At 54.9% G+C, this 23,078-nt stretch overlaps 1 protein-coding gene across 5 annotated transcripts in view; it reads right to left on the reverse strand.

Moving 5' to 3' along the window:
* Positions 1-491: 491 nt before the first annotated feature.
* LINGO3 (leucine rich repeat and Ig domain containing 3) overlaps positions 492-23,078 on the reverse strand; it is a 128,220-nt gene continuing 105,633 nt past the window's right edge. For 3 of the 5 annotated variants that reach the window (XM_054013948.1, XM_054013949.1, XM_054013951.1), the window contains 2 exons: positions 18,529-18,608; positions 492-9,927 (listed from right to left, as the gene is read on the reverse strand). In XM_054013948.1, the coding sequence (XP_053869923.1) occupies positions 8,076-9,893 (1,818 nt within the window). In that variant the 5' untranslated portion in view covers positions 9,894-9,927; positions 18,529-18,608 and the 3' untranslated portion in view covers positions 492-8,075. The remainder of the gene's footprint in view (positions 9,928-18,528; positions 18,609-23,078) is intronic. The other 2 variants (XM_054013950.1, XM_054013952.1) reach the window with 1 other exon arrangement.

Here is a 23,078-nt window from a genome sequence, read left to right on the forward strand (position 1 = left end):
TGAGTTGCGTCCACACTGCAGAGTGACAGGGCTTGGACCCAAGTCAGAGGGGGACTTGGGCTCCGACCCATCCCTCTACCAGGGTCTTAGGACCTGGGGCCTGAGTGCTTGCTGACCTGAGTCAGACTGATTTGTATGTGGACGGAAAAGGGGCTCTGGCGCAAACCTGAGTCAGCGCCTGAGTGTAGACATACCCATTCCCCTCACTTATGCCAGCTCTAGATTGGAGCAAGTCCATGGAGTGCAGTGGAACGACTCCTGATAGCCAGAGCGAGAGAGGCCCAGACTCAGATTCATGCTGGTGTGACTGAGTGCAGATTTCAGACCCTGCCTTAAAACCAAACCCTCTGGATTTTTACAGCCGCAAGTGCTGGGGTGCTCAGGGGCTGGCCGGGTGCGGCTGCCCCCCATTTACAGGCCGTTAGCCCTCGATTCTGCCTTTTCTCATGCATTGCTCCGCAGAGGGGGAGGGAAAAATGACACGGGAGGCGTTGCTTTTCTCAGGTATATTTCACATGCTTGTTACATAGAAAACGGTGCATGTTCCGTGCGCACAAGGCTTTCCATAGGAACCACCCGGGGCTTCCCAGCTCTTAGGTTTTCATCCCCTCCCCTAAAAGCCCCAGACGCTGAACATGGACTTGCTAGCTGCGCGGACGATTCCACTGGGGCTCCTGACACAACATGGCATGCATAGCTCTCTGGGGTAGGGTCAGGTGAGCGTGGGCTGGAGGCGGGCGCAGTGGTGGGCTAGGTGGGGAGGAAAAGCTTGCAGGTGGCTCCCAGCCGCTGGCAGTCCAAGGGCAGGCACGTTGGCATCTTCAGCAGGGGCTGAATAGTGCTGACCAGACTAAGGGGCCAAGGAAAGAAAGACGCATTGACATCAGAGGGGAGGCGGGCAGCTGTGGGGTAGGAGCTGAATGTCACAGCTTGGATGGGGCGTTCTCATTAGACCCTTGCAGAGAGGGACTCGAGCCGCAATGTTTGGGCGCTGCCCCCAATTCATTGTGGGTGCGGGGTCAGCCCCCAATGTTCTGCGTGTCACTGTGACATGGGTATGTTGGTAGCTGGGGGCTGCTGCCTGTGGTGAGGCCATTGGGGCTGCGGGTGTGAACAGGTGGCGTGGCCAGGGGGAGATTGATCGAGCGGCTCCCACTCGCTGTGGTAGCCTGGGGCATATGTGACCCATGCAGCTGCATGGCACGGCCAGCTCATTCATGTCTTCTGCCAGTCAGTCCCAGCCCCATCCCTGGGAGGGAATTCCCTCCCTGCCCCACACTTCTGAATCCAGGCTGGGCCACGGAGCCTCTCAAACGGGTGCCCCAGCATCCCGGGTGCCTGCAGGCAGCGGCTGAGTAGGGGGTGATGTGGCTACGTGGAGGGTGGGAGCTGCTGGTTGTAACTGGGGATGATCCCCCTGACCAGTTCCATGCCACTGTGCTGGCAGCTGAAGTCGCCCCCCCACCACCCGCCCAGCTCTGCGGGTCGCCTCTTTGCTAACTGGCTGCAGGCCATATGGACTCAGCAGAGACGCGGGCTTGCCCCTGGTGTCAGGGCAAGCCCCAGAGAGGGACGATGACAAAGCATCACATACCGAGGTGGAATATTTAATTTCTAAAGGGGTAAGTCATTTGGGACAGTCTGAAGGTGGATCCCGCTTGCCTTTGGGAGGGTCTGACGCTGATGTCCCATCCTCCGAGGACTGCAGGCACTGGGGAAGGACGTGGTCCCAGAGAGCAGTTGCTGGATCGCGGAGCAATCCCCCATATTCCCATCTCTTTCCAGGTCCTAGTGATGGCTGCCTTTCCAGCCGCTTGTGGGCGCTCTTCAGGGCTGGTTCCCCTTCCTGACCTTCCTCGCCCCTGGGGCAGCACGGGGAGAGGCAGGGTGGAACGGGACACAGGGAACACACAGGCTCCCCAGGCAGGGGACAGAAACCACAATGCTTGGGTCGTTTGAACTGGGGTTGACCAAAGCGCTGGAGAGGAGACCCCCTATAGCCCACAGGGTGCAAGAGATAGACTAGATGACCTAGTTAGGTCTTGTCCATCTCTGCTTTCAGTGTCTCCGATGAACCAGTCTTTGGTTTGACCTCAATCTCTGTTGTGACCCTTTCGGGTTCCATAATAGCCTCTGTGTGGGCTATGTTAATGGGCAGATTCATCCCCGCTGTAACTTCACTGAGGCCAGTGGATTTCATCCAGGAAGGAATTTGGCCCTGTGTCTCTATGGCCTTTTAGGATTAAATTGTCAAACCTCTTGTGCCTAGAACGCATTCACAAAATCACATCCAGGCAGGGTCCCTGTGCCCCTGGGCACGCAGGGCTGGGGTCTGCTGCCCGCCCTGACCTACTCCGGTCTGGGTGGGAGGGGCGGAGTCAGTTCGGAGGGCCGCCTTCCCATGCCCAGGCCTTGCCGCTGGGGTAGCTGCTGCCGGGCAGGCGTGTATGGCACGGCCTAGTCCTGCTGCCGCTGCCTGAGGGGACGCAGCACCCAGAGTGAACACATAAGGGCTTAAGAGGAAGGGGAGAGGGAAAAAACCCGTGAAAATAAAGGGGGGCCCCCCAAAAAGCCGCCCACCTGCCCCAGGGGAGAGGAGTCAGGCCTCCCAGTCCCCTTCCTGGGGGCGCCTCAGCATCCGAGACCTGTTTTAATCCCCCAGGGGAGCCAAGAAACCAACATCTCTCGTGGGAACGCTGGCAGAGCAAGTCCGTGATGGGGGGCGGGGGGGAAGGATAGAATCTCCTGAGGTGCTTGATACAGAGCAGCTGGGATAGGAGCGGGCACTCGCACAGGGGCTGGTATCTGTATGCCACGCATGTGTGTTCATTTGCATGTATATTTATGCCTACAATTTATCATGGGCTTTGTTAACACCTCCTCCAGGAGCCATTCATGGGGCTGAATGTACTGATAACACCACTCCGCACTTCAGCTACTGGACGGAGGCGATGGCCCGAGGAGACCTGTTGTCCTGTTATTGTGCCCGCGATGCACAGACAAGCCACGATCTTTGGTTTTCTCCAACAGCCATTACAAAATTCAGTCCCAAACATGCAAGCAGTTCTGCTTCTCCCAGATACGGGGCATGATCCCTGGGTCCCAGAGGCAGAACTGACACACATACAGAGGGGACACGCGTTCACCAAGGTCACCCACCAACAACCCACGGCGCCTGACCCCCCAGTCCCGTTCATGGTGACTCCTGCTGCCCTTAGGAATGGTTTGCATGGGCCCATGCTTGTGAAAACGATTGTGCAAGGTCTGCATAGTGCAATGCACATATAATGGGCCAGATGAGTTGTAGTGCTGCATCTGCAGCAACAGAGGGAGCGGAGATTCCCCAGTGCCATGCACAGCCCCTGGCTCGGGGGGGGGTAGCTGCCTCAGTGGGGAGTACCCAGGTTTGCAAATTTGCTCTAAAAGATTTGACGTCTTTATTCTTCCATTTTTTCAAAAAAAAAAAAAAAAAAAAAAAAACAGTGGAAATGACATGATTTCAAAACAAATGAAGAGATGGGCCCCAGTCCTCCATCCCCTCTTCCCTCAGTGAGCATGGGAGGGAGCAACCATTGGCTGCGCTGCGTGGTGGATTCTCTCTGGATGGGAATCAAAGACAAAATCTGCATGAACTCTGCAAAGTGAAACTGACGAATATTGCACAGATGACTCATGGGATTCTGGGCCCAGTCCTGCTTCCTCTGATGCCTGGGGTGCTGTTGACTTCAAAGCGGCATGACCAGTCCCATCAGCTCTATATTCCCCCCCCCTTCCTTGTTCTTCACGGTCTTGGCATGCATTCAGGGCCGGTGTTACCATTCAGGCAAACTAGGCGGTTGCCTAGGGCGCCAAGATTTGGGGCCCCAAAAAGCGGTGCCCCCAATTTTTTTTTACAGCGTTCCAACGCCCCCTCCCCGAGCGTGCGGTCGCCGCTCCACGTCTCCTGCCTCCCAGCGCCAATCAGCTGTTTGGCACCGCAAACCTGGGAGGGGAGGAGAATTAGAGCAGGGGTGGCGTGCTCGGGGAGGAGGCGGAGCAGAGGTGAGCTGGGGTCGGGAGCTGCCGCACGGCTCCCCGGGGGGGGAACTGCTGCGGGGGGGTACCTCAGGGCAGACGGGGGGGGCGGCGCCTCAGGGAGGAGGAGGGGACAGGGAGCTGCTGCAGGGCTGGGGGGGGGGGGCACAAAGTGGAAGTTTCGCCTACGGCACGAAACATCCTTGCACCAGCCCTGCACGCATTCCGGACCTTTGCCGCCTGCTCCCGCTGCTCATGCCCCATGTGAAGTGAGGCTGTTCTGTCTGTGGCAACACCGTCAGTTGCTGGGGGGGGAAAATGATACCACCGAACGAGGAGGCCTGGGACTTCCAATGGGGATAAAACCATCAGAGCGGATAAATACGTCTCCTGATGCTGCATGTTGGGGCTACTTAAGATTAGCACTGAATGAAACTTTTCAGCCAAAACATTTTTTTTCGTGTGTGTGTGTGTGTGTGTGTGTGTGGGAATGCAGATTTGGCCACACCAAAGCACGTAGTTAGATTGTGTTGGGGGGAAAAATTCAGCAACAGTCAAAAGGGTTAACCTTTTCAGTTCAAAATGACGCTTTGTTCGAAAACTGCCTTAAAATGGATTAAAAAGTAAAAAAACAAACACAAAAACCCTCGCACAGTCGAAATGAAATGTTTTGTTTTGACCCAAAACATGTTTTTTGCCTTTTTGATTTGGTGCAATTTTTGAAAATTTTGCTTTTGGTTTGATTTGAAATTAATCCCCCCCCCTCAATTCAGAACTGCCAGTGAACCAAAAAACCCACAAATCCATTATTTGCACAGCTCTACTTAAGCCTTCAGACCGCAGCAGAGATAGACCCCAGCTGCTCCCGCCACTGAAGCTAAATGCAAATCTCCATTAGCAGTATAGGGCCTATGACACTCAGTGGAGCAGTTCTGATTCCATCCAGTAGAGGACAGTGCTGTGCCTGCACATACTAACCAGTATGTTATTTATAATGCTCTTATTTTGGGCCTTTCCTCCATGGAGCTCAAAGAGCTTTGCAAACACTAACTCATGAATTAAGGTTCACACAGCACCCTACGAGCTGCTCTGTAAGGGCTGAATTAGTATTAATAAGCAGGGATTATTACATATGAGTAAAATGAGGCACACGAGTGGGGACATGGCTTGCCCTGGGGTCAGACAGGGGCGCTGGGGCGCCCACGCTGTTCTAACCACTAGGCAACACTTCCTTCCAAATGACTAATAGTAGAGCCAGCCAGCAGAATGATTTTGCTGGGTACATTATGGGATGAGTAATGTGGCCAGTGACTGATATCCAGCCAGCTCTGCGTGACAATAAACAGCCAGGGGCAGGGGTACTAAAAGGCCATGAGCCAGAAGCGGCACCTTCCCGATGAACCGGGCTTGCGGAGCCAGCCGCGCTGTAAAGAAACGCTGTCCCTTTAGACATGGCCTTCAGCGGGGAAGAGGTGCAGCACCGGGCCTGTCCCGGCACTCCTTAGCATCGCTCTGTGGGGCTGTTAAACACCCACAGATCCTGGGCAAACCCCGAATCCAGTTCACGCCCACCTGGGCTAGTCACTTGCCTCCCCCCGCTGAGCTTAACGGGGGTTTCTCTGTGGGTTGTGTGTGTGTGTGGGGCGCGTGCCTTTGTTATGCTATTGTTTAAATAGCTGTTTATTTTCCAACCTTGTTACAGCCCTACAGGCACACGAACATCTGGCGTTGTTTTTCCACTGCCTCGCTGGTCTCTGAAGGCCCTGCAGAGCTTGCAAGCCAAAGGACCAGACGGCTGGTGGGTTAAATGGAGCTCACTGGGATAAAAGACCAGCTGGTTTTGGGGTGACCCTTTCTTCACATGGCTCGGGCTGTGATTGCATAGCTCGGGCACTCTCTCTTGCGGCGCGGGTCGGACTCTCTGTTTCAATGCGTTTGGCTCATTTGCTGTCTCTCTGCACAGGTCAGGACGTCTCTTTTTCCACTAGTGGCGGCCTCTTTTGATATGGGGGTGCCCTCTCAGAGAGTCAGGGGCTCCAAACTGCCCGTGCATTTGTGCATGCCCATTAGGGCACGCACAAGCGCACACCTAATTTGTACACACAGTTGCCATAGTAATAGATGCAAACTGGGTAACCGCACAATTGGCTGGGCAGTTAGATGCATGGCCAGATGAAACATTCCCCCTTTCATCCAGGATGGGTGATGGGGCCTCTACCCCCAACAGGCTCAGGGGACAGGGACCCTCCATTCCCACAGGGGAGCCAGAGCAACTCCTCATCATCCCGCCCCACTGTGTGCCCAGCTCCACCCTGCTGTCCTCTGGGAGCAGCTCCCCTGAGAACAGGAATGGGAGACTCCTCCTTCTCCCCAGGCAGGCGCCGACTCCGTGGGTGCTCTGGAACTGGAGCACCCATGGAAAAAAAGAATGGGTGCTCAGCACCCACCAGTCACAGCTGTTGCAGGGTGCCACTGCCCAACAGCTTTTCCACCATGTGGCCGTCACCGAACAGCTGTTTGGTGGCTTGGGGAGGGGCTTGGGGTGGGTGGAGAGTGGCAGACGGCGGGGGCCTTGGGGAGGGGGTGGAGTGTGGGCAGGAAGTGGCGGAGTGAGGGTGGGGCCTCAGGGGAGGAGGCGGAGCCAGGGGCGGGAAGAGGCAGGGCGAGGGCGGGACCTCGAGGAAAGAGGTGGAGTGGGGGTGGGGCCTCAGGGGAGGGGGGCGGAGCAGGGGTGGGAAGAGGGCGTGGCCTCGAGGGAAGAGGTGGGGTGGGGGTGGGGCCTGGGGGAAGAGCAGGGCTGGAACAGACCAGAGAGGCCAGCAGCAGCGAGAGACACAGTCCATATGGTGTCATTTTTTACCGTGGAGATTTTGTCCGCGCCTCTCGAGATGTAGGGACGGGCTCTCCCCCGGAAGAGCTCCCAGCCTCCTGCCAACATGGCAGAATTTGCTGCCAGGCCCAGCCTAAAAGCAGGTAGCCTGTGCGAATGCACACGAGAGCCCTATGTAGCCCGGGAGAGACGCATACACGCGAGCCAGCTAGGTAGGCTCGGAGCCTTCGGAGGCCTGGCCATAACTCACAGGGACTGCGCTTCCCGTTTCTGTTGCCGCCACAACCAGCAGCCTGGTCTCTGGCTTCGAACGCCAGCGTGCTTTGGTGAAATACCGCTCAGCGCCAATGGGGTGGCATTCGTGCCTGCACAGACCCGTACGGCCGGAAGGGACTGTCGGGTTGGGTTATTATTGCTTGTGCAGGACAATCCCTCCCCGGGCGTCGGGGTTTGCAAGCTTCAGAGGCTTCCCCTTCTTCCGAATGCTGAGAGGAACTCGTCCCAGGCACAGCACCTCCCCTGCGTTGGATCGAGCCGCCCAGGCCGGTTGGCGCGCATGCCGGGGCAGCCGGGAGCTGCCCTCGCTCTGCTCTGCGGGAGTCCTTTGTCGCACAGGAAGACTTCTGTTGGAAATTCATTTAAAAAAAACACCTCCCAACAAATTAAATAAGAACCATAAACCACAACTGAGAAAGGGTTCCACATCGTCTCTTAAAAAAGGAAGCCGGTTCTTCGGGTCCAGACGCTGCTTGCTCATGGTCTGGAAAATGCATAGTTGATACAAAAGAATGTTAGCTCCATTGTGAGGCCCAGACCCACAAGGGCTGTGCATGCCTCCTTGGCCCGCGTTTGCCCTCTGGGACCTGGGCGTTGGGGGGTCTCACAGCTCAAAGAAGGTGGGGTGTGCTCAGAAATGAGAATAAGCCGCTGGGAGGCACCTGGGGCCGTTTCCAGTGATGCTTCTGCTCAATTCAGTTGTGTGGCAAGACCAATGAGGAAAACCGCTCGCTCCTCCCAGTCGCTTCCAAGCCCTTGTGGTCGAATCGAGCCAACGTCCCAGCCAGGTTCCGCCGTGAGTTTTACTGCCTCGACCCTCAGGGGAGCGCACCTGACGAGACGAAGTGCTCACTTGGAAAACAAAGGAAGGATGCTCTGACCCCCTGCCCGGCCCTTGGAGGGCCCCATTTGGCGGCAGGCAGTGGACTAGGAACCACCCTCCTCCTGGAGCCGCTCAGATCATCTTCATGTTGAACTTCCTGGCGCTGCCCTGCCCGGCGGTGGTGGTGGGGCCATCCACTTTGCGGAAGGAGTATTCCACGGTGAAGTTGTTTTTGTGCTGTCCCCGCCCCCGGCTCCACACAAAGAGGAGCAGGAAGCAGAAGAGCACGACCCCAAGGAAGGTGATGCAGCCCATGGCTGTGGAGACCAGGATGGTCTTGAGGTCCAGTGTAAACTTTAAGAAGACTTGCGTGTTGTTGTGGAAGGTGTCGTTGAACTCGCTGAGGTACAAGGTCCGGTTTGCATAAAGGGAGCCGTCCACGGGATGCCCCTTGACCGTCAAGGTGGCAAAGTAGGTGTCATTGCCTCCGGCATTGCTAGCGATGCAAATGTAGGTGCCACTGTCTTGGACCTGGGCAAAGCGGATTTCCAATGTGCCCCCGGGCAAGACGGTGGCTCGCCCAGTGCTCTTGGTGGTGATCATCCTGTGCTGAGGGGAGACCCAAATGATGGCAGGAACGGGCTCTCCGTCTGCACGGCAGAGGAAGGAGACAGACTGCCCTTCACGGGCTGTTATGTGCTGCAACTTTCGGTCCCTGATTTTGGGCTTTTGGCAGGTGAAGTACTCAAAGAGTATGGAGTCCGGGAAGTCACGCAGGGCGTTGCCCTGGATCTCAGGGGGTGAGGAGCACATGGGCTGCTGCCCGTCGAAGTTGAGCGTCTTGCGGCGCTGTAGAATCCAGAGGAGGCGGCAGTCGCAGGCCAGCGGGTTCCTGTCCACGCGCAGCGTCTCCAGCGTGTTCACTGAATGGAAGGTGCTCTCCTCCAGGGTGGAGAGGAAATTGTTGGAGAGGTTGAGGAGGCGGATTTGCCTCAAGCCAGAAAACGCTTGAGGCTCCACGGAGACCAGGAAGGCACCCACCATGTGGAGCTCTCGCAGCCTGAGGAGGTCCTTGAAGGAGCCCTTGGGCACAGTGCTGATGGGGTTATAAGACAAGTTCAGGTACATGAGGTACACCAGGTTCCTCAAGGCGGCCGTGGGCACTGCCGTGATGTTGGTGTAGGTGATGGAGAGCGACGTGAGGTTTAGGCCCTGGAAGCCGGTGGGCGAGATGTCCTCCAGCAGCGGCCAGTTGTCGATCTCCAGCTGCAGGAGATTGTAGAGCTTCTTGAAGTTCCCATCTTCCACCGCGGAGATGCTGAGGTGTCGGAGCCGTAGGACCTCCAGGTTTTGGAGGTAGGAAAGGGATTCGGCCGAGATGGCCGTCAGGTTGCATTTCTCTATGGTCAGCTGCTCCAGGCCTAGGAGGCCAGAGAAAGCCCGTTGGGAGATGTACACCAAGTCGTTGTCTCCCACCTCCAGGTTCTTCAGGTTCCTCAGGTCCTGGAACGTGTAGTCCAGCAGGATGACTATTTTGTTCTCGCTGATGTCCAGGAGGGTGAGATTGGTCAGCTTGGTGAAGACTCCAGAAGGGATCAGCTTAAGTTGGTTGCCTCGGAGCCGCAAGATCTGAAGGTGAAACAGGTTGCTGAAGGCTCCGGGCTCCACACTGACGATGATGTTCTCGCTTAAATCGAGTTCCTCCAGCAAAGGGTAAGGGGACAGGTCCCCCGGGTTCAGGCAGCGGATCCGGTTCTTGCTGAGCTCCAGAACCTTGGTCTCGGTGGGGATCCCCTCGGGGATGGAGGTGAGACGTTTGCGATGGCACACCACCGACTTGATCTGAGGAGCGCACTCGCAGCGAGCCGGGCAGGCCTCCACGGGGGCTGTGCTCAGAAGAATCCAATGGAGGCCCAGGACTGGAAGCCAACATGTCATTGTGTAGAGCATGATCTTATGGTCGCACTACCATTCTCCCATGCACCTGGAAGAGAAAGACAGAAGCCGTGTTAACCGACTGAACCCATGAGATGCTAACAAGGTCCTGTGAAGCTCCAGGCCCGGCTGACTGACAGCTTTGCACGCTGTTGTTCTTTAACAACACTTCACTCTGCGTTAGCACCTTTCGCTCAAGGGCTTCTAATGCTCCCCTCGCCACAGTATCAATAATAATACTTAGCACTTGATGAATTCAAAGCGCTATGCACACATGAATTAAATAAGCCTTACAACCCGCTGTGAAACGTCAGTACTATTTTGAAGACGGGGAAACTGAGGCACGGGGAGGCAAAGTGACTTGCGAAAGGTCACCCGACAGAGGCAGGATTAGCACTCAGGACCACCTGCCCACACTGATTCCTAATTCAGACCATGCGGCCTGTGGCAAGGCTGGATAACGGAGTGATTCAGGTAACTGAGTCTGGCCCTTAAAGGGGTGTGTCCCAAGTCATGGTTCTCAGAGGCCCAGCAGCCTTCAAGCCCTTGTTCTCAAAATCCCCTTTGGAACAAGGCCTCGTCTACACACAGGTGGCACTGGTTTAGCAAAAGCTTTGCTGTTAAACCAATTCAGTTAAACCAGTGTAACTTTGAGTGTGGACCTTCTTATATCAATTTTACCCAAAGTTCGTTTCAGAAGGGGAAGCTTAAACTGGTGCAAGCCAGGTTTAAACCCATGTGACGGTGCCCACACACAAAGGGTCCCCACGCTGAGTTAACATCACACCGTCAGTTAAATTGACGCAACTTCTGTGCGTAGAGTAGCTTCGGTGTTTTCAGATGCACACATTTGGGTCTGTGGCCTGGTCCAAACTTAACAGCTCGGTCAACATAGCTACGGTGCTCAGGGGTCAAAATTCACATCTCCGGAGCGGTGTCGCTATGCTGGGCGAACCCCTGGTGTCGATCTAGCTACTGCTAATCAGAGAAGTGGATTATCTAATGCTGGGGGGGAAAAAACCTTCCATCACTGTAAGAAGTGTCTACACTATGGTGCAACAGGAGCACTGCTACAGCTCCGTATCTGTGCTGTTCAGCACCCATAGTGTAGACGTGTCCTGTGATTATCCTGACACAGAGGGAGCAAACGTTGTGTGTGTGTAAATTGTAAGTGGTGTGACTGGTGCACTGAATGGCTCTGCCCTCCTGCCCCACCTTGGTCCCACAGCACTCCCATTGTGATGGGGTGTGTGTGTGTGTGTGTGTGTGTGTCTGGTGCACTGAATGGCTCTGCCCTCCTGCCCCACCTTGGTCCCACAGCACTCCCATTGTGATGGGGTGTGTGTGTGTGTGTGTGTGTGTGTCTGGTGCACTGAATGGCTCTGCCCTCCTGCCCCACCTTGGTCCCACAGCACTCCCATTGTGATGGTGTGTGTGTGTGTGTGTGTGTGTGTGACACATCCTGCAAGACACAGCATGCACAGGCTGTTCACACAGCGCGGATCAGAGGCGTCCCTGTCAGCGTTTGGATTAGGAAGTCTGCAGATTGTACAATTCATTCTTTGTAGATTATAGATTACTACCGACCTCTGACCCCTGAATTATAATGCACGGGCCTTAGCCTCCTCCATTTGTCCTCCAACTGATGAAACTGTCCCCGTTTTGCAGGGATTAGAATTTTTCTATCAACTTAATTTTTCTCTGCACTCCCCTGCATCCACCCCAACCCTCCTGCCCTGACCCATTTTTTTCTTGCAGTCTTTCCCTTGCCTTGCTTCCAGATCCTTTGCCCTTTCTCTGCCAGCGTCCATCTGTCTATCTCACAATGCTTTACACACTCTAATTAGACTTCACACTAGGCAGGTGTTATTAGCCCCATTTTACAGCCCGGGGAAGTGAGGTGAAGAAAGCTGGAGTGCCTTGCCAAAGGATACGCTGGCCGGGGCAGGCCCGTAACTCAGCAGTCGGCCGTGTCCTTCACTACCCACTAGGCTATGCTTCCCTCTCCATTCATATAATGAGTTTAGTGGTCACTGGCTATTCCCTTGTTGGCCAGGTCACCAGAGCTGGAGTTTGTGAACCTTCTGGACACAGGCAAAGCTCCCCTGAGTGCTTGGCGGAGGTAATAGTGTGATGAGCCTAATTTTACATTGGTGCAGAATTAATGATCTGCTGTGATATTTTATACCATAGTGCAAGGTGCTGTACAAACACAGAGCAAATAGACAGCCCCTGTCCCAGATGGCTGCTACTCATCAAAGTAGTTTGCAATCAATTTATTGGTAGGGTCAATGTACCTGACAGCTCGGAGCTGTGAAAATCGAACTAAACACCAACAATGCACGCGAGGGCAGGCTGAGCGTATGTGCTTGCCAGAGACTCGAACAAGCCATCGCAGGGTTCACGTTATACCCTCCTGCCCCGGCCGGGGGTCCTCCCAAAAGCCGTGGCACCTGGAGCAGCGGGGAGCACAACCTGAGTCTCCAGCCTAATGCAGCCTGTCCCTTCTCCACCCTCCTCTCCTGGGAGCTCTGACAGATCCAGTCACTCCTTTCTCTGCTGACATCTGGCTTATGAGCCTGTCTGCCTGGCTTACTCCTCTTGTCTCTTTCAGTCATTTCTTATTACCAGGCCCTCCTTCGTTAACTGGCTCTCGCTGCTCCAGCTGACAGCCCATTAACGAGCCGTCCCCGTTTCTGTGTGCCGGAGCTGTGGGCCGCTCCATTCGATAAATAGCTGGGATCTGCCACATCGCGCAGCCGGGCCTACTCCTGGCCACCGTGGTACCATCACCGTGGTTATCTGATGGCGCCAGGGACCAGGCCTAGCTTCGCTGCCTACAGCGGAGTTTCACCAGGGCTGGATCTGGTCTAATGAGCCACAGAGACGTCAAGAATTATAACATTCAAAAACCAGTTGGAGAACACTTCAATCTCCCTGGTCACTCGATTACAGACCTCAAAGTCGCAATATTACAACAAAAAACCTCCAACGAGAGACTGCTGAATTGGAATTAATTTGCAAATTGGACACCATTAAATTAGGCTTGAATAAAGCCTGGGAGTGGATGGGTCATTACACCAAGTAAAACGATTTCCCCATGTTTATTTTCCCCCCCTACGGCTACTCACACCTTCTTGTCAACTGCTGGAAATGGACCATTTTGATTACCACTACAAAAAGGGTTTTTTTTCTCTCCCGCTGGTAATAGCTCATCACTCTCGTTAGAGTGTGTATGGTAACACCCATTGCTTCATGTTCTCTGTGTATATATATAATCTTCCTACTGTATTTTCCACTGCATGCATCCGATGAAGTGGGCTGTAGCCCACGAAAGCTTATGCTCAAATAAATGTGTTAGTCTCTAAGGTGCCACAAGGACTCCTGTTCTTTTTGCGGATACAGACTAACACGGCTGCTACTCGGAAACAGGCGTTTGGGTCGAAAATGAGACACCGCGTGGCAGGCGAGGCCAAGCAGAGCGCGGAGAGTTTGATGACGCTGGTAGCTGGGGGGGTGTTCACTGGGACCCCCCCCGCTCCCGGGAGACATGCGCGCATACAGGTTGCGCTATGAGCGCCAACCTCAGCCCAGGTCCAGCTCAAGGTTCCCAGAGCACCCCCGAGCTCTCCGGTATGGGGCAAAGCTGGCGTCAACCCATGGTGCTGGGGCAGCGGGAGAGCTTGTGTTGTGTGACTCAGCCTTCGGGGGTCACTTGAACCTCAAAAGGCAGCTTTGGGCCAGGGACCCAAGTGAGCCCACTATCTGTCTAATCTGCCTCTCTCCCAGCACATCATAACAACCTCCAGTACCCTAAGGGTTAATATGTTAGTGGGTGGTGAGGGGGGTTTAAGACCCAGGAGTGCTGTGGACTCAAGACTGTGCAGAAGACACATTAAAAAAATCTTGTACCCGGGACACACACGCGCATCGCTGCAAAGCTCGTCAAACATGCCTTGGTAGCCAACGGCTGCTATTTAGCTAATGAAGTGGCAGCGGCTGCCCGCAGCCCCGCAGCTGCGAAGAGCCCACTTGAATCAATGAGGCTGCGCTGCGTTTACACCGGCGCAACTGGGAGCAGAATCCCACCCTAACGCTTCAGTCACTCCGATGATTGCAGCTGTTTTCCCTCAGCGTGGAACGAGCTGGGGGGAGAGGCGCTGCCTACTGCCTGTAGCCCCCGGTTCCCAGCCCCCCTCCACCTGAGCGGGAGAAAGGCTTTGAAGCAGCCTCTTCCCCCTCTCCGGGGAGCACCCTACCCACCAGCTACGGGACAGCCCAGTGTGGGGCTCCCTTGCCCCAGTGGGATTTTCAAAACCCCCCAAGCACCCAGCTCCCATTGATTTCTGGCTCCTGGCTGTAGCTTTAGGCTCCTGATGACCTCTAACAACCTGGCCCTAAGGCCCAGAACCGCAAAGGTCTTTAGGCGCCTAAGTTCCATTGAAACCAACGAGAGTTAAGGACTGGAAGTTAGCAGCCTAGCTCAGTCCTGTTTGAAACAGGGCTTAGGCGCCTTGGACACTGTTACCCCATCTCACTAAAACCACCTCCCCCGCTGGCACGAACCAACCCGCCTCGCCAGGCCCAGCAGAGAGGTCAAGGTGGGCCTGGGGCCCCGGGCGGCTCTTCCAGGTGGGCGCCCTGGGATAGGCATGAAGCACACCGCCTCGGCTGCGCCCAGTAATGTTCAACAGAGGCTGTGACTCTCCCAGGCCGTCCATCCGACGTCCTTCACTGAAATGTGCTATTTTAGCGGCAGCTGCGGCGGGAATTTGAATGCAGGGGAATCTAGCAGGCTGCTGATGGGGGAGAAACTCCATCCCTCCACCTCTGGTTTATAAGCAGCTTTGTATTTAAAACCTCTTTGCTTCTCCTCATTACCTGTGAGCAGAATATTCAAGGCAGGGGAGAGGCGTGCTGGGGAACGGGAGCACTGGCAGGTTGCCCTGGGGAGGGGCTCGCGCCAATTGGAAAGCTGCCCGCTTTGCTGGTTGTGTAATAGGCAATTATCTATTGGCAGTGGCGGTGCAACGGGAGGGCATAGGAGCCAGGGAGCTGGTGCGAGGAGCAGGCACCCACCGGAGCATGGTGCCTTCTAGCTCTTGGCCTATGCGCAAGACTCCTTAGATCTCCGTACTTGCTGCGAGATTTCACACTAGGTCGTCGGCACGCTCCTTTGTGGGATGCCGGCCTGGCTGGCCTCCCCGAGCTGCCGCGTGGCGTGGGCAGGAGAGGGAGCCGCAGGGACGCTAAGTGGCTATGGAAAGCCCCTGGCAGCTATGTTTAGCCATGCAGCTGTCACCCAATGTCACTGACTGCAGGAGGCAAGTCAGTGCCCCGTGGGGGGCAAGGCAGACATGGTAGAGTTCGCTGGGAGCTGAGCGACCCGCTCTGCCTCGGGCCAGAAGCCCATTCGAGCTGGGGAAATTGGGGCTGAGCCAGAGACCACTCGTGACCCTGACTCACTGGGCCGTGAGCCAGCGATGGCTGCCCCTTCCGCTCGATGGGTGCTGCCCACTCACACGCTGCAGGTCACGCCGTGGGCCTGTGTGCGTGTATGCCCACGTGTGCGTGTGCACACCTGAGTACATGGGCCTGGGTGCTTATGTTCATATGTGTGCATCGGCACATGCAGGAGTATGTACATGCGTGTGTGTGTACGTGTGTGTGTGTGTACATGCACGTGTGTGTGTACATCTGTGTGTGTATGTATGTACATGCGTGTGTGTGTACGTGTGTGTGTGTGTACATGCACGTGTGTGTGTACATCTGTGTGTGTATGTATGTACATGCGTGTGTGTGTGTATGGGTGTGTGTACATGCACATGTGTGTGTACACCTGTGTGTGTATGTATGTACATGCGTGTGTGTGTACGTGTGTGTGTGTGTACATGCACGTGTGTGTGTACATCTGTGTGTGTATGTATGTACATGCGTGTGTGTGTGTATGGGTGTGTGTACATGCACGTGTGTGTGTACACCTGTGTGTGTATGTATGTACATGCGTGTGTGTGTACGTGTGTGTGTGTGTACATGCACGTGTGTGTGTACATCTGTGTGTGTATGTATGTACATGTGTGTGTGTGTATGGGTGTGTGTACATGCACGTGTGTGTGTACATCTGTGTGTGTATGTATGTACATGCGTGTGTGTGTACGTGTGTGTGTGTGTACATGCGTATGTGCGCACACATGCCGCCTGGGGAAGGGGGGATGGGCTCAGCTAGGAGCCTCTGGCCAGAGACCACCCCATTCAACGTGACGCATTTGAAAAATGCTTCTTGCTACCTCGGCCCTCAGGTTATCTATGGCCAGCAGAGTTAAGGACAATAAGGACAATCTCCATCATTGGAGATTTTTTCAGAGCAGGTTGGACAAACACCTGCCAGGGCTGGTCTAGATAATACCGAGTCCCGCCAGGAGTGCAGGGGGCTGGAGCAGCTGACCTCTCGAGGCCCCTTCCCGTCCTATGATTCCATGCTGGGTGACTGGCTCCCTTGGAACAGACCAGCACCCGCCGGAACGGTGGCGCTAATGGGAGAGGGGGTGACGGCAAGGCAGGCTCAGGTGACGTGCGCGTTAATCCAACGAGGGCACCGACTAACCCCCACATTTCCCAGCAGTTACACCAGGACGTTGGTTCCCCCTTGAATGTTATTCCACTGCATGGCACCGATGGTGTAAGGGCCACCGGCCAGGGGCTCAGTGTCTGGTCCTGAGATCGCAGTGGGGAGGATGCCGAGACAGAGGGACGTCTCCAGATAGCTGGGAGCTCTTTGCAGCAGGAAATGGGCTGATCTGTGTGGAACACATCCCAGGGTCCTATGGGGAAGGCCACCCCCGGAGAGATGTGAGTGACATTGTTTGAACTCACGGGCGCCCCCTCTGCCAAGCTTTTTTTGGGGGGGCGATCAGGTCTGTATAATATGGGGGGTGGTGGGGATAGGGGTCTGGCTGCCCCGTTCCTGAAAGAGGGTCAGCTTACACGGATCTCCCGACTTGAAACATTAAAAAAAAAAAAAAAAAAAAAAACGGCCCCTTTTGACATTTTCAGTACAAAAAGTTGCGGGATTTTTGAGTCAAAGCGACTTTACGCTTTGAAATTTTAGTAAATTTAGACTAAAAAAAAAAAAAGGTTTAAAAAAGTCAAAATCCAAATGAACCATTTGGACTGGACTGAACTGACGTTTTCTCAATTTGTCAGGTCGCAAAAATTTTCTAGATTTTGACTTTTTCTCCGGATTCGGGGCGGGAAAATCTCCCAGGACGGGAAAACCATCTCCTGCCCAGCCTTGCCCATCACCAGAGTATCTGCCAAGGGATCAGTTGTGTCAGGAGAACTGGCGTCAGGCCCTTAGGGGAAGCAATATCACAGCTCTGACCAGTGCTCTCTCTGGGGACAGCCCCAAGGCATCCAGAGCAAGGCCTGGAACAGCCCGTGAGTGCCAAGTTTTGGAAGTAATCGTTAGATCCTGACAGCCGAGTTCCTCTAATAGCTTCGGCAGCCTCTGGCTATTGGTGTTGAAGGATATGCCCCCCCCGAGGACATTCCTCCATCCCTAACCACAAATGATTTCAGATCTAGGACCGGCCATGTCCACCTGTATGTCAGTACCTGGAGTTGATGGTGGTGCAGTCCCACCTGTGACGGGAGTTAGAACACAAGGTGACTATAACCTCAGCACACCTTCCAGATCTGCCCCCACTCTCACCCCAGCCTCAAACCAGGGCAGGCAGGGGTCTGCTTGCCCCAGTGCCCAGCGATGGGTCCAACAGGACCCCGTGACTGGGGACAAAGGGTGAGTGGAGCCACCTTCAATCAACCACAGATACCCCTGGCTCCACCCACCCTTTGTCTCCAGTCTCAAGGCCATAGTGGAACCATCAGTGTCCTTCACCATCTCCAACTGGCCAAGGGAGCCCGTCCCTTCCTCACAGACGAGAGCCCTGCCAGTCAATGGCCTGTTTGCTACGTTGGGGCTGGCCTCGCTGGACGGTCTACGCAGGACTGGGTTTGAAGGCAGTCGGAAGAATCAACTTGCACAGAAGGTGGCCATGCACCCATGCAGGGGAGCAGGTTCTCGCACCTCTGCACTGCTTGTGGGTGCTCCAGAGACTGGCGCTGGGGACGCAGCAGGGGGCGCTCTTCCCTAAAGGTTTGGCCTGGGGCGAAGGCTCCTGGGGAGGGGTATCAGTCTGAGTTTTGGGCAGAGGCTGAGGGGCAGGTTGGTTGGAGGGAGGTGACGTGGCAGGGGTGTGTGTGGGTTTGGGACAAAGGTTCGGGGGGGCTCAGTTCTGAGTTTATCCAAACTGGTTCAGCCTTCTCTGCTTCTGAAATCTACAGAAATTCTCCCCTCGCTCTGTCCAAGACCCCTCCTCATGGCGTTTCTCTCTTCATCCCAGGCCTGTGTCTTTAGGGGGGCTAGTTTTCTCCCTGCCCCCTTTGGGCCTGTCTCTCCCTTCTAATGCCCCTGGATGTGCCCAGCTCCCCCCCCCCCCCCCGCCGCCGCCCCATTGCACACCCCCCCTTTCCGTTGTGACGAGGATTTTAACAAGAAGAGAAAACGGCAGCTGAACAAATCAATTGGCGTAAGAATCCGAGGATGGTAACAAGAGCCGAAAATGCCACCCAAGGACTTTGATTCACTGACCTTGTGGAGATGGTAACTAGGCTGGAAAATGGCAGACACACCTGTTCTTTCTTGTTACCCTCTGGAGACGCTGATGGGGCCTGAGGACATGAATGCAGGTCAAGGAGTTAGCACCAGACTGGCAGCCCATGACTGTCCCCTGATACAGGGCTGGGGGGGGGGGTACTGGGCTGGGTGTTCGTGCATAAGGTTACTAAGGACAGTGATCAATCATCGGGGTGTTGTGGAGAAACGCGACTGATGGAGGTAACATGGGCCAGACCTCTGCTCTGCCAGTCCTGGGCACCCACACAGCTCTGCTGGTGCCCCTCACTCCTCACCGGCACCACCCCCAGGGCCAGATTAACATGTCAGCAAACTAGGCACGTGCCTGGGGCCCAGATTTGTGGGGGTCACCAAAGTGCCTTGGATCCAAATTTGTGTGTGTGTGTGGGGGGGAGGGGTTGTCAGTGTGGCTGGCCCAAACCTGAGTGGCGCTGTGACCCCATGTGCCAGGTCTCAATGCCACTCACTGAAATTTGGCCCAGCCCACCCCCCTGTCACGACCCCCCCAGGTCTGAGCCATCAGAATGCTCACAACCCCCCCGAAAGTCCAACATGCCCCCACAGGGGGTGTGCCCCCCGGTTGAGAATCTCTGTTTAGAAGGTCAGAGCCCAGAACTGCATGTTTGGCTAAGGCCCTGTGATGGGTTAATCCCCCTGCAGCTAGTCCAGTCCTGGCCAACCCCACAGCTCTGCCAAAGCCCCTCGCTTTCAGAGTCAGATCCAACTTCCCACGAATTCATGGCGGGGGGGGGGAGGGGTTGGTTTGGGACCATCTGCTTCCTGGCAAGCCTGGCTGAGTACCCCAACGTTTAGAGGTGGAGTCAAGCTGTCAAAATGGGGCTTTCAAACTCCCTGAAGTTTGACGTTTCCTGGATTCCCAACCCAGAGGGCAATGGCGATTGAGGGTTCTGAATATACAACTTCAGACAGTTAAGTGGGGTTATTGTAGCTTCCCTGCTCAACACCTTCAGACAGAATCTCTCTTCGACAGCTGTCAGGTACAGCTGTGAATGGGTGTCTAGGCGATAGCGCGGGGCTCTGGGACTCTGCTCTCCTGGGTTCTAGTCCTAGGTCCGGCATGCAAGTCCCATTCCCCTCTCTGCGCCTCATTTGACCTGTTTGTAAAATGGGTATAATGCTGCTGGGATGAGTGTAACCACTGCTCTCTGCTGGAAGGAATCAGAACAGCTCCCTGTGTGTCAGAGTATTTAGCACGCTACCAGACATCCTACTTCAGCTCTAGGGGCAGGGCCCTGCGCTTCTGGAGTAGGAGTATCTGAGTTGTATGCCCTCTGCCACCATGACGTCCGGAGTGTCCGTGGCACGCAGCCTAGAGAAAAGCAGGGCGGCCTGTGTGGCTGCAGATTGACCCAGTGTCCGGGGGAGGGACAGGGTTAATTAGCGTGGCATTGGCGTGTTGACCCCGGCGGGGAACGCATGTGAGAGGCTGTGCAAAGCACTCGGCTCATGCTCCCCCGGGGGGGGGTCTCCCCCCTCCTGCTTGCTAAGGCTGCTCAGCGTCCCATGTGGATGACTGACTCGGTGACAACAGCCACAGATGTGCCCCGATGGGCGATGAACCCCCAGGATCCTGGCAGCCAGGTCAGCTGTGCTAGGATGTGTCCCTGGCCCCGTCCCCAGTTTGCCATCACGGAGCGCTAAACAGCACTCTAGCTTCTGATGCCATGTGCTGGCACCCAGCTGGGCTGTGGAGAGGGGCCTCCATTCATTATACACAGGAACCATTCAAGCACTCGGGGAGAGTGAATCAGTCAAAGGTGGCTGATTTCAGCAGTGGAAGGAGAAGCTCTCAGCAGACTCGACTCTGCTCCCCACAACAGGCCTGTTTATCTGCCACCTCTCCACCGGGCCACAGTCTCCCCCCACAACCCTCCCCCTCCTGGCTGCAGTATTTATCGGCTTCACACTCTCACTAATGCCTCCCTTCCTCTGCATGTCTTATCTCGATCAGTCAACAGCATCTATGCCTTTCTCAGCCATCTATCTACAATATGTATCTAAGCAGCTCTGGCCCCTCTGCGGCGTCTTCCTGTTCTCTCTACACCAGATGTGTCTCTCAGCAGACTCTATCTAATGTACTGCTGTATCTACACCATCTTTTAACAAATCCCTGGACACCTAGGACGTCACTAGGCACTTTATGGTCACAGCAGGAATCAAATTTCAGCTTCTGCGCCACAAGCACTGGCTTCTGCCACTTGACCCACCTGAGAATCTCTATAAGCACTATAGGGCTCATGACACACAGCTGTGTCTTTCTGATGCCATCCAATAGGGGGCAGCAGAGCATATAAACATTAACCAGTTCACTGCAGTATAATCTCTGTGTAGCAGCTCTCCTGCTCATGGTAGCAGTGAACTGGTGACAATACACCAGTTGGCTAGAACTGGTGAATGGGAATGGGATATGCAGTGTTTCTTGTTCCCATCTAGCCTGGGTCAGTAATAAAAAAAATGGGTACCATGGGATTAGAGCTGAAATTTTTAGGATGCAAAGGGTTTTTGTTTTGGAAAAAACGGCCTTTTTTTCTAAAAAAAAAAAAAAAAAAGTCCAGAAAAACTGCTGACTTTCTAAATTCCCTCCCCTGCCCAGCACAATTTTATCAACATTTTTATCTACACCATTCTCAGAAGTGATAGTGACATTTTTTGCTTGCCAAAAAATCCCGTGTTTTTGGTAAACAAGACATTTCAACAACTGGTTTCTTTTTTAGTAACAGTTTTGACCTTTATGATGAAAAAATGTCACGAAAAACACGCTTGTGGTTTTGAATCCTGCAAAAGGGAAACCACTTCAGAACCTCTTCAGTTTTTGCAATGTTTTTTTAAATAGAGCAACCAGCAACTTCATATGTTGCGCCTTTCGTGAGATGAGTTTCCTGGTTCTCATTCCAAGCCCCAGTGGCCATGTATCTATAATGTAAAACCCGCCAGTATAGATTGTATTTCTTGTGGCCCTTGGTTATTACACTCAGCAGGGAGACCCAGGGCTGACTGAGCCATGCAATCAAGGCATGGTGTGTGTGTGTGTGTGTTTGTGTGTGTGTGTGTGCACCTGTGTGCGCTTGGCTTGCTGCGTCTGTTGGTAGGATAAAGCGAAACCTTCTGCCTCAAGGGCTGCCCCGCTCAGACCTTACACCAGTGCGACACACACACACAAGCTATGTCTACATTAGAAATGTGCGTCGACCTACTATAGGTAATGACTGTGGTGATGCATGTTCACACTACCCTGCAGGGGTCAGTGGTGCACGTCCTCACCAGGAGCGAGTCCACCAATCTGAGAAGGGCAGTGTGGGGAGGTGAGAGCCTGGATTTTCAGCTCCATTGGCTGCTCCCTGCCAAGAGCCTGGCTGCCCCATTGGCTCCTGGAGGGCTGCCCCCCACCCCCACTGCTTCCCATTCCCTGCCCAGGGCCTTTCCCCTGCCCGCTCTCCGCCGGCAGCCGAGCAGCCTTGTCAGTTTCACGACTCCACCTGGGAGCGGGTCTGAAGCTGCTGGGGCTTCTCCCCACAGCTGGGAGCAGGGTCCATTCTCCCCCAGTTCCCAGGCAGGAGCTGGGGACAGCTGGGCTGTAGCTGCCCCGCTTTCCTGTCAATTTCAGGGCTCCTGCCCTGAAATTGACGAGACAGCCAACAGCTGTGTCTACACAGACCCTGTGTTGCCCTAGCTACAGGGACATAAGCCTTACGCCTCTCCTGGAAGTGGAGTTATGATGTTGGTGCAGTGGGGCACTTACATCGGTGGGAGGACGGCTGGAGTGTAGACACTGACATAATTAGGTGGACATAAGCTGCCTTATGCCGACCTGCGTAGTGTAGACCAGCCCAAAGGTGTGAAGCAAAAGTTGGCTGCTAAGCGATATCTGGTGCTGGGGAAATGGTCCAAGGCTCCTTCTAACCTCTCCACTCTTGAGACGCGAACTTTGGGTCTGGTGGGAATTTCAGCCCTGGGTTCAGGCTGGTATTTTATCGCTGCCAGATGCGCGCGCGCTCTCTGCTTGTCTGCGTGACAGATCGCAACACGACACACTCCTGACCATCACTCCGCAGCCAGTGCAGACTGAGAAAAATCCAGGGCACCAGCGAACTTGGCCATTGGCGTTCAGCCCCGCTAACGTTCTGTAGCACAGAGCAGGCTGTTGGTGCTCCCCAAGAGTCCCTGTCTCTGTATTTATCTGGCTCGGAAAGCCGGGGTTCCCAACCTTGTTCTTTCTGAGTTCCCTGAAACCTGCTCGCGGCCCCCCAGGGGGCCCCAGACCCCTGGTTGAGAACCACTGCCATAAAGATCACTCACCGTCGCTGAATTTTTAAGCAACAGGATTTACTATCCCCTCCGGGAGGTGACAGGCTGATGGCTGTCTGGGAGACCCTCTCTGTCATCCCACCTCAGCTCACCTTGCCGTTCTCCTGAGCATGCACCGGGGAAAGGACAGGAAATGCAACCCGTCTCGCAGGCAGCAACCAGGGTAGGCCGAACAGGCA

The sequence above is a fragment of the Malaclemys terrapin genome, chromosome 24, assembly GCF_027887155.1.
Source record: "Malaclemys terrapin pileata isolate rMalTer1 chromosome 24, rMalTer1.hap1, whole genome shotgun sequence".
Lineage (NCBI taxonomy): Eukaryota > Metazoa > Chordata > Testudines > Emydidae > Malaclemys > Malaclemys terrapin.